Below are 14,319 nucleotides of genomic sequence, written 5' to 3' on the forward strand. Positions count from 1 at the left end.
TGTGATTTTGGTCAAACATTTAAGATATCCTGATGAACTCGGCCTAACTGGAGATTCAGCTCTTCAACTTTCTCTGCAGTTGGGAGTGAGGGAAAAGTTTCCAGGCAGAGGGAGCGGCATGGAGAAAGTACGCAGTAGGAACAAGCTTGGCATATTCAAGAATCTGAAAGATGTGCCCAGGTTAATACCTTGACCTCCATCTGCACTCAGCAGTGCTTTTTCAGTGACAGACCAAATGAGGACTCGATGTCAGAAATGCTTTCTCAGACTTTAAAAGTTTGTTTCCAATCTAGAGACCATAATTTATAATCTCCCTTAGCTTCTTATTCTTTCCTCAGCTTTCCAGTCGTGTCACCCAGAGATGCACATCACTGTCCTTCATCCAGTCTATCCAGTCCTACCCTGGAGACATACAAGAGTCTCTCTTCTCCTCTCTCTCTCTCTCTCTCTCTCTCTCACACTCACACACACACACACACACACACACACACACATTCAACTCCAAATTTCCAACTCTATGCCTTAGAGCCCACCGATTATTTCACCAGGTGATGAGTCAGCAGAGCACTCTGGGTGAGTCCAGCCCTCTTGGATCACGAAAACCTTTGACCATAAGGCTACTGGAGTAATTGCAAATACATTCCATCACAATTCTACCTCTATACTGGGCTTATGCTTGTCTGGGTTCCTATGACAATTAGCAGAACGACCCTGGGCAAGACAATCCTCTGATAATATTGCCTGGAAAGCAGGTTTAATACTCGCTGCCCTGCCACGTTCACAGGGCTGTTGTGAGGACTTAATGCAAGAACGGTTGGGGAAAATCTAATGATAGCCTACATTTATTTTGTTTAGAGACAGACACTGTGATTAGCATCTGGATAATCTAATTATCCCCATCTGAGAGGAGGAAACTGTGGCCGAGAGATAAGCATTGTGTGCACACTGGCTCTGATCAAACTTTTGTACAGTGGCAATACTGCCGGAAGAGCAACCCACACCTCGAGGCGGAAGGGTGAAGAGATTATGGCTCAGACTCCTAACTCCGGCTCCACCTCTAACGGTGCGACCTTGCGCTTAACCTCTTCGGGGCTCAGCTTTCCCATCTGTGTAACGGGGATCACAACATGTTCGAAGAGGTGTGGCGGCGAGAACCAAGTAAGATGACATATTTAAAGCTCTGGGCACACAATTCACGTAAGCTTCTGCCATTAGAGTAACTGTTTAAGCAGATTTAAGGGCAGTCCCATGACGTTTGTGGCACTGGTCTGAAGACTAGGGGACCCCTGAGTGGCATGTGACCTTGGACAAGCCACTCCTTTTCCGGACTTCGGTTTCCCGCCTCAAAATAAATGGAGAGATTGATCTACACTCGCCCTTCCAGCTTCGCACTCCTCGGCGCGGGGCTGGGCAGAGACCCTTCCCGGTGGGGAAACTCCCACCGCCCCATAGGGTGGGGTAGGGGCGGGGCGGGGGTGGGGCCTGGCGAGCTCGGTCTCGCCGCCCCACCTGCCGCCGCTCACCTCTAGGCTGTAGTTGCCCCGGATGGCGGTGAAGTCGTCCAGGGCTTCGGCCGCACTCCCCTCATCCAGGTTCAGCTCCTGGCACAGGGCCTGCAGCGCCTCCCCGGCCGCGGCGACTACCGCCGCCCCCTCAGAGTGCGGATCGTCCTCGTCCATACTCTCAGGCCCGGCGGGCGGCGCGGTCACAGACCCCCCAACTCCTTTCTCCCTCCTGGGCGCGCTACCCACAACCACCCGCGCCAAAAGCGCGCGAAAATCGGGTGCCGCAGAACGACGTCTCTTCGATGGTCTGCATCCGCGTTTCTCCTCAAAAAGGTCCGTTTCTCCTCCAGGGCTCCTAGCCTCCCTCTCCGGAATTGTGATAAAAAGACGGACTCCGGGGCCTAGAAAACCTGGACTTGGCCCTTGGCGGACAGCGGTGCACACAGCCGGCAGGGCAAATTTGGAGCGGAGGGATCGGCGGTCCGCGCGCAGGATCTGCTGGGAGTTGTAGTCCATATCCTGCCTTGGAGCCGGCTGCGCCTCCCTTTCTTGGTGGCTCTTCGGTTTGGGCCCCGCTGCGCTGCCAGTTGCGAGGCGGCCCCGTTCATCTTAGGGGGAAACCTCTTCTCTTCTGCCCGGCCAACCCACGGGCCTGGGTTTGTCACTGCGCCGGGACGCCATAGTCTGATCGAGAATTGCCCCTTGAGTTAGAAGATGGAGGAGGGACCTGAAAAAAGTAGTCTCTCGACAGCGAGGGCGGGGGAGGGCCTCGTCGCCCTCTCCTCAGTGTCTCCAGCGCCTAGTGAGTGGTCTTTTGAATGACTGAAGGGTTGGTGAGGCAAGGTTTATTGGGGGACACCTGTCCATCTCTTCTTGATCGCTAGACGAGGCTTGACCTGGGCTGAAAGAAATGCAGTGAGGAGCCACTTTTTCAGCTTCCTGGGAACTGGGACCCTGGAACCCAGTAAAGACTGTTATTCCAGACTTAGGAATGGCCTGAGCATAAGCCTGAAGGGGTGGAGCTGGTCTCGAGGCTTACCCTTCCGCTTCACCAAAAACACCTTCTCCAAGAGCCAGAGTGATCATTTGAAAAGGTAAATCAGAGCACGTCAGTACTTCACACAAGACCCTTCAGTAGATTCCTTTTGCCCTTAAAATAATATCCAGACTTCTTGACCTGGCCTGTAAGGCCCCGTGTGATCTGGCCTCACCAGGGCATTGTCCCCCTCCTCAGGTATATAATAAGATCCAACCTCACTGCTTTGTTTTGGAACCTTGGAAATGCCAAGCTGCCAAACTAGTTCTTGCCTCAGAGCCTTTTTCCCGTGCTGCTCAAACGGCCCCCCATACTCTATGCCAGACCTTTGCTTGTCTGGCTCCTTCTCATCCTTCAAGTTCAGCTAAAAGTCATCTTGTCAGGCCACCCCTGAGCACTGTATTTAAAATAGCTGACCCTGGTGGCGCAGTGGTTGAGAGTCCGCCCGCCGATGCAGGGGACACGGGTTCGTGCCCCGGTCCGGGAAGATCCCACATGCCGCGGAACTCCTGGGCCCGTGAGCCATGGCCGCTGAGCCTGCGCGCCCGGAGCCTGTGCTCCGCAATGGGAGAGGCCGCGGCAGTGAGAGGCCCGTGTCCCGCAAAAAAATAATAATAATGAATAAAATAAAATAGCTGACCCGCATCTCCCCCCATCCACCCCATTTCATTGTCTTCATAGCATCTTATCACTATCTGAAATTATCCTATTTGTTTATTCGCTGGCTCTTCCTACTAAAATGTGAGTTGCATGAGAACAGGGGCCTTCCTTTCATGTTCACTGTATTCCAAAGTATATAGATGAGTGACCAACTCGTAGTTGGCACTCAGTACTTAGCATGGTGTGTTTGAAAAATTACAAAGAAAATCTTTGTTGCTTGGCTGAGGGAAGGAGTCACCAGAGATGAAAATGGAAGACAGGTCAAGTTAGGTTGCAAAGGATCTTATAAAGGTAAAAACGTGCACATTATCAGGGATTTTAATGAAAGGAGGTGAATGATCAGTATGTGTTTTGGACAGGTTCCTCTGGCTGCAGTGTCACACGTGGAGTGCATGGGGTAGAGAGTAGAGGTATGAAGATGGTGGGAGGTTGGTCCGGCGTAGAAAGGAGCCAGTCTGGAGAGACAAGTTTGTCCTAGAACTGAAGGGGGCACTACTGAAGGGCAGGCGTCTCCAATACCAGGTTTCCATCTGGGCCAAGAGGGTGAAAGGTGATACTGTCAACTAGAATGGGAGTACAACCAGAGGGATAAGATCAGTTCTGGAACTGTTGTGTATGGGATGCTTGCAGGCAGTTTAAAAGGAGGCTGTTGGATCCTGGAACGTAGCCCCTCTCTCCTGGGCAATTTCCCAGTCTTCTACATTCTCCACACGTGGGGAGGGGTGGGACTTGGGAACCAGTGGCAAGCTGGGTCTCAAATGAGTAAAAACTCAAACTCCCCCTAAAAATTCAGACGCAAACTGAACCGCCCATGTGGAACTTCCAACTCTGCTTTCTTCTAGCTGACTTCAGGGCCATCTCATTATTATTTTCTGAAAGGGATGTTGGCACATAGTGTCCGTACAGAGACTTACCTCCCATGAGATTTTACTTAGAGGTTATGGGCCGTTAAGGGGAGGTCTATCTCCAGTGCCAAGGGTTCTGTAACAGGGCTTATCATCCCTCCTTCTAACTTCCTTTCCTGTCAGCAAAGAAATGTCAGGATTAGTGGAGGTGAAATGAATGAAGGTCTTCCTGTACTGGCTCATTTGTTTTCTAATTAACCTACTGTGCTTCTTTAAGAGAGAGCTCCAGGAGTGGAGACAGCCTAGACATGAAGATTTGGGAATTTTCAGGCAGTACCTGAAGCTAAGGGAGCAGGTTCATATCACTCAGGGACTGTGTTGGCATGAGAAGAGACTCAGGGGTAGAACCTCTAGGAACACCAACATTTCAGGGATGGGCAAAACTTTAGGAGTGAATGAAAAAAAAAAAACTGTCCAGAGAGGTATAAAAACAAGGAGAAGTAATTCAGAGGCCAGGAAAGAATTACTCCATAGAGTACTACCAACACGACAGAGAACTCAGATAGGATGAGGAATTCAAAGAAGATACCTCATGTATTATCTTTCATATGTTTTCAGTGACCTTTGCCAGAGACAGCTGCCTTTAGCACAGTGGGAGTGGAAGCCAGATTACTGTGATTGAGGGGCTAATGGGAGGAAGGTCAGAAAGTTGAAGTAGGAAGTAAAAACTTCTCTTTAAGTAGTCCGGTGGAGGAGAGCCAAATGGAAGGGTATTTTCTAGGACTGGGAAACGCAAGCATGCGAGTAATCAGAGACAGGCAGCAGGCAGAGATTGAAAATAAAAAAAGGTCATCAATATAGTCAGGCTCCGGAGAAAGTGGCCAAGCCGGGGATCCAGAGCCTGCCCTTCCTCTTCACAGCTCTTGTCTGGAAGTGGGTCACCTCACATCTAGATTAAGCAGAACGGCTAGGTGCTCTGGTGAGAGCAAAATAGCAACATACAGTCGGGTGTTGAGAGTGGGGAAGGTTTGGAACAACTTGAGAAATATCACTGGCTCTGTCAAATGCAGACATCATGGTTGGAATTTTTTGAGGAAAAATGCAGTAAAAGTACGTCTACCCCATGAGATCCTGGGTTTCGTAGCTAGTCCTGGACAAGGTCACAAGAGCTGAGAAGCCTCAAGTTTTTTGCCTTTGCCATAACTAATCAATCTCTTTTTTATCCAGATCTGAACTTCAGAGGGTCATTCTGGCCTTGAAAAGAAACCAAGATAAAAGGAAACAGCTCTCAGGAATTATAAATCAAATAGAACCTGAGACTCATTGCCCCGTTTTTCATCCCTTTAGTAAGTAGTTGGGCTTTCAGTGAGTTACAGTATACGTACTATAGCCCATTTCTTCTTTGCAGCTGGATTTGATTCTCCTGATTCTTGTCCCACTTCATGCATACTAAGTCCTGAAAACCCTTCATTTCTTCATTCCAAAAATGTTTACTGAATGCCTGCCATGTGCAAGATACTGATTCTTCCTTTGTTGTGACTTTCAGGTCATCCAGACTTGGACTGAGGGGCATTGCTGGCTTGAAAATGATCCAAGAACAAAAGAAACACCTCTCAAAGGTCATCCACCAAACAAACAAAAACTGAGAAACACTCTCTGTTGTTTTCTCCTCAGGAGTGAATCTGGGCTCTAACTTTGGATTTTCAGTAAGTCATATCCTATCTATGTAAAACCTTCCATTTTCCCCTCCTATGTTTTGATTCATCTGATCCGTAACCCTTTACATCCAATTAACCACTCATGTCTATGACTTTTCCGTTTGCCATGTTGTAATTCTCAGACTGTCCTGAATTGAATTATTAGGAAGTGCAGGCCTTGGAAATGAAGCCACGATAAAAGGAAAATACTCTTGAGTTCCCTTATTTCCCTTATGAAATAAAGCAAATTTAAGCAGTACTCTTTTTTTTTTTTCCTCTTTTGGATTGTAACTAAACTATATCATTGTTTTGTTTTGTTTTTTTACATCTTCATTGTAGCATAATTGCTTTACAATGTTTTGTTAGCTTCTGCTGTGTAACAAAATAAATCAGCTATATGTATACATATATCTGCAAATCCCCTCCCTCTGGGGCTTCCCTCCCACCTCCCTATCCCACCCCTCTAGGTGGACACAAAGCACTGAGCTGATCTCCCTGTGCTATGCAGCCTCTTCTCACTAGCTATCTATTTTACATTTGGTAGTGTATATAAGTCATTGCCACTCCCTCACTTCGTCCCAGCTTACCCTTCCACCTCCCCATGTCCTCAAGTCCATTCTCTATGTCTGCATCTTTATTCCTGTGCTGCCCCTAGGTTCATCAGAACCATTTTTTTTTTTTAGATTCCATATATGTGTGTGTGTGTGTGTGTGTGTGTGTATTTGTTTTTCTCTTTCTGACTTACTTCACTCTGTATGACAGACTCTAGGTCCATCCACCTCACTACAAATAACGCAATTTTATTTCTTTTTATGGCTGAGTAATATTCCATTGTATATATGTGCCACATCTTCTTTATCCATTCATCTGTCGATGGACACTTAGGTTGCTTCCAAGTCCTGGCTACTGTAAATAGTGCTGCAGTGAACATTGTGATACATGTCTCTTTTTGAATTATGGTTTTCTCAGGGTATATGCCCAGTAGTGGGATTGCTGGGTCATACGGTAGTTCTATTGTTAGTTTTTTAAGAAGCCTCCATACTGTTCTCCATAGTGGCTGTATCAATTTACATTCCCACCAACAGTGCAAGAGGGTTCCCTTTTCTCCATACCCTCTCCAGCATTTGTTGTTTGTAGATTTTTTGATGATGGCCATTCTGACTAGTGTGAGGTGATACCTCATTGTGGTTTTGATTTGCATTTCTCTAATGATTAGTGATGTTGAGCATCCTTTCATGTGTTTGTTGGCAATCTGTATATCTTCTTTGGAGAAATGTCTGTTTAGGTCTTCTGGCCATTTTTGGATTCGGTTGTTTGTTTTTTTGATATTGAGCTGCATGAGCTGCTTGTATATTTTGGAGATTAATCCTTTGTCAGTTGCTTCGTTTGCAAATATTTTCTCCCATGCTGAGGGTTGTCTTTTTGTCTTGTTTATGGTTTCCTTTGCTGTGCAAAAGCTTTTAATTTTCATTAGGTCCCATGTGTTTATTTTTGTTTTTATTTCTATTTCTCTAGGAGGTGGGTCAAAAAGGATCTTGCTGTGATGTATGTCATAGAGTACTCTGCCTATGTTTCCCTCTAAGAGTTTTATAGTGCCTGGCCTTACATTTAGGTGTTTAATACATTTTGAGTTTATTTTTGTGTATGGTGTTAGGAAGTGTTCTAATACCATTCTTTTACATGTAGCTGTCCAGTTTTCTCAGCACCACTTATTGAAGAGGCTGTCTTTTCTCCATTGTATATTCTTGCCTCCTTTGTCAAAGGTAAGGTGACCATATGTGCATGGGTTTATCTCTGGACTTTCTACCCTGTTCCATTCATCTGTATGTCTCTTTTTGTGCCAGTACCATACCATCTTTTTTTTTTTTTTTTTTTTTGCGGTACGTGGACCTCTCACTGTTGTGGCGTCTCCTGTTGCAGAGCACAGGCTCCGGACGCGGAGGCTCAGCGGCCATGGCTCATGGGCCCAGCCGCTCCGCGGCATGTGGGATCTTCCCGGACCAGGGCACAAACCCGTGTCTCCTGCATTGGCAGGCGGACTCTCAACCACTGCGCCACCAGGGAAGCCCAATACCCTGGGCTTGATTACTGTAGCTTTGTAGCATAGTCTGAAGTCAGGGAGCCTGATTCCTCCAGCTCCATTTATCTTTCTCTAGATTGCTTTGGCTATTCGGAGTCTTTTGTGTTTCCATATGAATTGTAAAACTTTTTGTTCTAGTTCTGTGAAAAATGCCATTGGTAGTTTGATAGGGATTGCACTGAATCTGTAGATTGCTTTGGGTAGTAGAGTCATTTTCACAATATTGATTCTTCCAATCCAAGAACATGGTATATCTCTCCATCTGTTTCTATCGTCTTTGATTTCTTTCATCAGTGTCTTATAGTTTTCTGCATACAGGTCTTTTTTCTCCTTAGGTAGGTTTATTCCTAGGTATTTTATTCTTTTTGTTGCATTGGTAAATGGGAGTGTTTCCCTGATTTCTCTTTCAGATTTTTCGTTGTTAGTGTATAGGAATGCAAGAGATTTCTGTGCATTAATTTTGTATACTGCTACTTTACCAAATTCATTGATTAGGTCTGGTAGTTTAGTTTTAGTTTTAGTTTTCTGGTAGCATCTTTAGGATTCTCTATGTATAGTATCATGTCATCTGCAGTGACAGTTTTACTCCTTTTCCGATTTGTATTCCTTTTATTTCTTTTTCTTCTCTGATTGCCATGACTAAAACTTACAAAACTATGTTGAATAATAGTGGTGAGAGTGGGCACCTTTGTCCTGTTCCTGATCTTAGGGGAAACGGTTTCAGTTTTTCACCATTGAGAATGATGTTGGTTGTGGGTTTGTCGTATATGGCCTTTATTATGTTGAGGTAGCTTCCCTCTGTGCCCACTTTCTGGAGAGTTTTTATCATAAATGGGTGTTGAATTTTGTCAAAAGCTTTTTCTGCATCTATTGAGGTGATCATATGGTTTTTATCCTTCAATTTGTTAATGTTTTGTATCACATTGATTGATTTGCGTATATTGAAGAATCCTTGCATTCCTGGGGTAAACCCCACTTGATCATGGTGTATGATCCTTTTAATGTGCTGTTGGATTCTGTTTGCTAGTATTTTGTTGAGGATTTTTGCATCTATGTTCATCAGTGATATTGGCCTATAGTTTTCTTTTTTTGTGACATCTTTGGTTTTGGTATCAGGGTGATGGTGGCCTCGTAGAGTGAGTTTGGGAGTGTTCCTCCCTCTGCTATTGTATCATTGGTTTTTAGTAAACAGTACTGCCAAAATCACCAAAAAGAAAACCCATCCCATGCTGTCCTCTTTGTTATCACTGACTCCCCTGCTCCTTCATCCTCTATACCTAATTACTAAGTCTTGTGGATTCCTCCTCCACCAGATTTCTAGCTGTCTTTCAACATGTTATATTTTCTCTTACAATCCATCTTATGTTTACTTACTAGTCTAGTCTTTCTCAAGGAGCATTTGTAACATGTCTCTTTCTCAGGACTCTTCAGGGCTCCCCTATTACCAGTTGAATCAATTTAGGCAGCTAAGCATTGAAACACATCTGTCAGGTCCAGCCTCACCTGCATGCTTTTTTTTTTTTCTTTTGTCGATATGCTCTCCCTACTTTTTCTCAGGGTACATGTTGGGTTTTATTTTTCATTATTATCCAATGACCTGCCGTGTTAACACTCAACTGAGCTTTTTTGAATAGAAAATGAAGTATGGGTGGTTAGATAGATTTACTCTGCCCTTCATTTCTGATCCAGATACATCATGAAGGTTGTTTCTGTTTTGATCCCACTGTGCCTCTATGATTAGCTTCCCAGTTGTGGTTTAGTATTTCATAGTTCCCCAGAGCATGTGTCGAGAGCCTGATGAAGACCTTTAGAGGCTCCAAGACTAAAAAGATGATAGTATACAGCCTTCCAAATGTAATTCAAAATATAAACAATTCCAAACCCCAAAGTAAGGGTAAGAAAGTACAACAAAGTTCTGATTATTTTTCCCAGCATGAATATTTCATTTTGAAATTCTTTATAAAAAAAAAAATTTTTTTTTTTCCCCATCTTTGTTCTGCCCTAAGCAGCTACTTAGTCTGCACATGCCCCTCTTAGGAAAAACTACTCACCAGCTAACCTTCTAACTGTCAAAAAAAAGCAGTTAATAGTTGTTGGGGAGGGGCAAGACCAGCCCTCATTGTTCTTCTGGTTCTTGTTCCTCAAAGGAAAAACTAACGTGGTGGTCCTTAAGCTGAGTCCCTACAGAGAAAGTAGTGCCAGCCCTACTCGAAAGGATAGTTAACGATTTTTCTACCTCGCTTAGGCTTTAGATAAAGAAATTAAAAACCAAAAAGCCCAATTTAACCTAATGTTAATTCTAAGGCATTTATCCATCAAAATCTATGTCCAGGGCACTCAATTTAGTCACAAGAAGATATTTCAGAATAGCGTTTTCTTTGAAGTTTTCCTCTAAGAGACTGTCCTGACACTTCATTCTACCTAGAACCAAAACTTAGGATCACTTTTGTTTCCTGAATGTATAATGTTAATCCCGCTCTGCTGTATTCCCAGAGAAGTTGGAAAAATGAACACTGGTTTAACCTACCCCCTACCGCCCCCCAGAGAATAGCCTTTTAATCAGAAGGTCTTGGTGGAAAAGTCATTCATATGAGAGGGATATATGTAACACCCAAAGATAGCAACAGCAGGAACAGTCTTGGCGAGATTATCCCTGTTGCTTTTTTCCTCATTTCGATTTCCTCATTCAGTTTAGAGAAACTGGTATTTTCCTTTTCTTCTTTGAAACAGCTAAAGCTATTACCTAGGGAGCTACTGAAGAAGGTACAGACAATTGGAATCAAGAAATTTGAGTCGGGCTTCCCTGGTGGTGCAGTGGTTGAGAGTCCGCCTGCCGATGCAGGGGACGCGGGTTCGTGCCCCGGTCCGGGAAGATCCCACATGCCGCGGAGCGGCTGGGCCCGTGAGCCATGGCCGCTGAGCCTGCACGTCCGGAGCCTGTGCTCCGCAAAAAACTATACACTTACATTAGGTGGATTTCATTGTATATAAATTTTAATATATAAATTATAACTCAATAAAGTCGATTTAAGAAAAACTATGGACCTTCCTCGGACTGCACCACACAAAATTCTGCATACAACTTTCTAGATGTTCACAGACCCCAATGGCACCTAAGTTAAGCACCCTTACATTAGCAATTCTCCCCAGGAAGAAAATGTTAAGGAAGATCTGCAGGGCCTAGAGAGAGATTATGTATAGGAAGGAGTCTTTTGAAACTCTTGTCTTTAATCTGCAGCCAAAATTAGAGGTTGAGGAAGAAGGAGGCATTGTTGTTAACAATAGAGTAGTCAGTGAGGACAGAATAAGGTAGTCAGTGATAGCCACAAGTCACTTGCTATCACTGACTAAACAGAGAAAAAGGGAAGTAGCATAGTTTGAGGGACTGAGCTTCAATAGGAGGTGGAAAGTTTGGATATGCTTTCAATGGGAGAAATAAGAAAGTTAGTGGAATGCTGTCCTTTTAAACATGACTGTTAGAATATTTATATCAAGGGCAAATTCTCTAAGGAATTCTGGCATAAAGACCTAGTATTCCTACCCCCCAACTTCTCTTCCAGTTCCTGGGCCTTATTATGCAGATTGGAGAAATGATGGATAGAGAACAGAAGAGGCTCCAGTGCCTAGAAGATCTACTGGGGAAAGAAGAAAGAGATTTGCGGATGAAAAAAGGAACAGATTAGGAGGGAGGATCCTAGTTTTGGGGAATTCTTTTTGGGAGTTATGGGAGAAGATTCAGAACAAGTGAGAAGTGAGAGAGTGAAAGAGGGAAATGAGGGGATTTAAAGAGAGGTACAATAGAACCATTTTCTTTGAGGTGCTGGGAGATATTTATTTATTTATTTTAACATCTTTATTGGAGTATAGTTGCTTTACAATGGTGTGTTAGTTTCTGCTTTATAACAAAGTGAATCAGCTATACGTATACATATATCTGCATATCTCCTCCCTCTTGCGTCTCCCTCCCATCCTCCCTATCCCACCCCTCCAGGTGGTCACAAAGCACTGAGCTGATCTGATGCTGGGAGATATTTAAATTGATTCATACACTTATATTTGCCTGCTGGACTTTACTACTTCAAATATAACAATGCACAGAGGGCTTCCCTGGTGGCACAGTGGTTAAGAATCCACCTGCCAATGCAGGGGGCACGGGTTCAAGCCCTGGTCCGGGAAGATCCCACGTGCCGGGGAGCAACTAAGCCCGCGAGCTGCAACTACTGAGCCCACGTGCCACAACTACTGAAGCCCACATGCCTAGAGCCCATGCTCTGCAACAAGAGAAGCCACCGCAGTGAGAAGCCTGTACACCTCAACGAAGAGTAGCCCCTGCTCGCCGCAACTAGAGAAAGCCCGTGTACAGCAACGAGGACCCCACACAGCCAAAAATAAATAAATAAAATAGATACATAAAAAAAAAAAAGCAATGTACAGAGACTAGGCCACTGAAGGCGCTCAGATATTTTCAGGTTACATTTATTTACGCATTCATATGAAAACGTATACTCTGTTGTTATGTACCAGCTCTTGTGCATCCCCATGAGGATGCAAGATTAATACACAGTAGCTGGCCTCAAGCTGTTCAGTTATGGGAGAGGAGCAGATATGTGAATAATGCTAAGGGCTATTATGTAAGCACCAAGAAGTCACCAGTTTGGGGAGTCATAAACAGGAGGGGAAATAGGCAGTAAAAGGATGGCTCTGGATCCTTCATCCTCAACTAAAGGGCTGCTTACCTTCAGGCTGAGATTTCTGGATAAATACTTCAGAACTTGAGCCATGCTGGCTGTGGCCTGTTCCCGCTCATGGTCTTTGACTGACTGTAACCAGGGGTCCATGTGCTGCGAAAAATAAAGGGGGCCTGAATGGTTTATCAGGATGATCTGGGATAACACCTATATTCTTTTGGAAGAAAGTGTGGAGGGAGAAGTCCCACATGTCACTACTATGTCTGAAAATATCTTCCTAAATGATAAACCAGTTTTGTTTGCAAATGAAAGTAGTGGGATGACAAACAAGGCACAAAGATCTAGGGCATCAGGTGGTCAGGCTTCTACAGGGGCTTATTGTCTAGACTTATTTTCCCTTCATCCACCTTTCTTCAATTATTTATTCTATTCTTCTGTATGTTTTTAGCCTTCTGAAATCTACTTTGGAAAGAAATAAAATTAATGATGTGCTATAAAGGAACTCTGAGGATGGGAAATTGCATCTGCCTGAAACAGGGAAGGATTCATGGAGGAAATAATATTCATGAGCGGGAGCTTCATAAAGAGGGTGGCATTTCAGGTAGAAGAAACGGCTTGTATTAAGCTGCCGAGACAGGAAAGTACAAGACACAAGCAGATAAAGGAGAGAAACCCAATCTGGTTGGAGTGTTGATATATAAATAGAAGAGGAATGAGAAATAACGTTAAGGTTGGTGTGGCAAAGACAAATGTCCACCTGTATAAAGGCACAAATTATTAATAATAGTTTAAAGGGTTATCCCTTTCTGGAATATTTGCATCTTAAAAAGGGCAAAGTGAGCAAGATGCTTGAACTGCAGTGAATGCACTCCAATGAATAAATCTCTATTGGTGGAATGGCAGCTACTGGAACGGGTACAGGTGAGGGCAGGTGGTTATTAACAACCTTTGAATCTCGCAGGGTAGGCAGCTGCCTATTTACTCACTCACGAGGCTGACTGTTCTCCTGGTCACTGATTGAAACCCTTCTATAATAATAAGCAATAATAATTTAAGGAATAATTATAGCAACCACTTAAATCATTTATTGAAGGCCATTTATTCAACACTCATAGTAACTGTTATCTCCATTTAAAGGTGAAAAGACTGAGAGATTAAATTCCTTGCGAATGTATAGCCGATGAATGGCAGGGAGTCAGAATTTGAGCCCAAGTCTGACTCAAAATGGACAGCTGATACTCCACTATTATGCTGTCTCCCAGAACTTAATCCTTCCATATTTTCTTCTTCCACTTTCACCAGTTAGTAGCAATAGTTTCCTGTTCTCTCCTGATATCCTGTTTACCTTAAAAATGATGTCAAGATTTTTCAAATGTGGGTCTTTTATCACCAAACTCTGGAGCCATCTCAGAGAACGCCTGAAACGTCTGCCTGTAGAGACACTGCAAAGGCACAGGGTTAGTGAGGACCGCCCCCCACCCTGTGAAGTTCCCCAACACTGTACACTTGTAAGGCTCTCCTTGTTATCTTCGACTTTACTCAGAGGTGAAGGACTTTTGAGTACAGTACTAGCAGGCAGTGTGTGACCTGAGATGAAACAATAAATCTTCATTTCAAATGGATACCTTGAAGGGGCATCCCTGGTGGCGCAGTGGTTGAGAGTCCGCCTGCCGATGCAGGGGACATTGGTTCGTGCCCCGGGGCACGTGAGCCACGGCCACTGAGCCTGCGCGTCCGGAGCCTGTGCTCCACAACAGGAGAGGCCACAGCAGTGAGAGGCCCGCGTACCAAAAAAAAAAAAAAAAAAA

The 14,319-nt window shown here is 44.4% G+C and overlaps 1 protein-coding gene and 1 long non-coding RNA gene across 7 annotated transcripts in view; one reads left to right on the forward strand and one right to left on the reverse strand.

Moving 5' to 3' along the window:
- RBL1 (RB transcriptional corepressor like 1) overlaps positions 1 to 1,679 on the reverse strand; it is an 82,172-nt gene extending 80,493 nt beyond the window's left edge. For all 5 annotated transcript variants that reach the window (XR_012326284.1, XM_019950758.3, XM_019950757.3 and 2 more), the window contains exon 1: positions 1,524 to 1,679. Coding sequence is in view for 4 of the 5 variants with exons in the window: in XM_019950758.3 (XP_019806317.2) it covers positions 1,524 to 1,679 (156 nt within the window). In the remaining variant the exon portion in view is untranslated. The remainder of the gene's footprint in view (positions 1 to 1,523) is intronic.
- LOC109552661 (uncharacterized) lies at positions 1,115 to 10,875 on the forward strand. 2 transcript variants are annotated; one of them, XR_002179539.3, is made up of 4 exons: positions 1,115 to 1,426; positions 1,856 to 2,599; positions 5,593 to 5,752; positions 10,554 to 10,875. It is a non-coding gene; the product is annotated as an uncharacterized lncRNA (long non-coding RNA). The 2 variants fall into 2 exon arrangements; XR_012326286.1 differs by lacking the exon at positions 1,115 to 1,426 and adding an exon at positions 5,274 to 5,392 and having other exon boundaries at positions 1,995 to 2,599.
- Positions 10,876 to 14,319: the final 3,444 nt, after the last annotated feature.

This window comes from Tursiops truncatus, chromosome 15 (genome assembly GCF_011762595.2).
Source record: "Tursiops truncatus isolate mTurTru1 chromosome 15, mTurTru1.mat.Y, whole genome shotgun sequence".
In the NCBI taxonomy this organism is placed as follows: Eukaryota; Metazoa; Chordata; class Mammalia; order Artiodactyla; family Delphinidae; genus Tursiops; species Tursiops truncatus.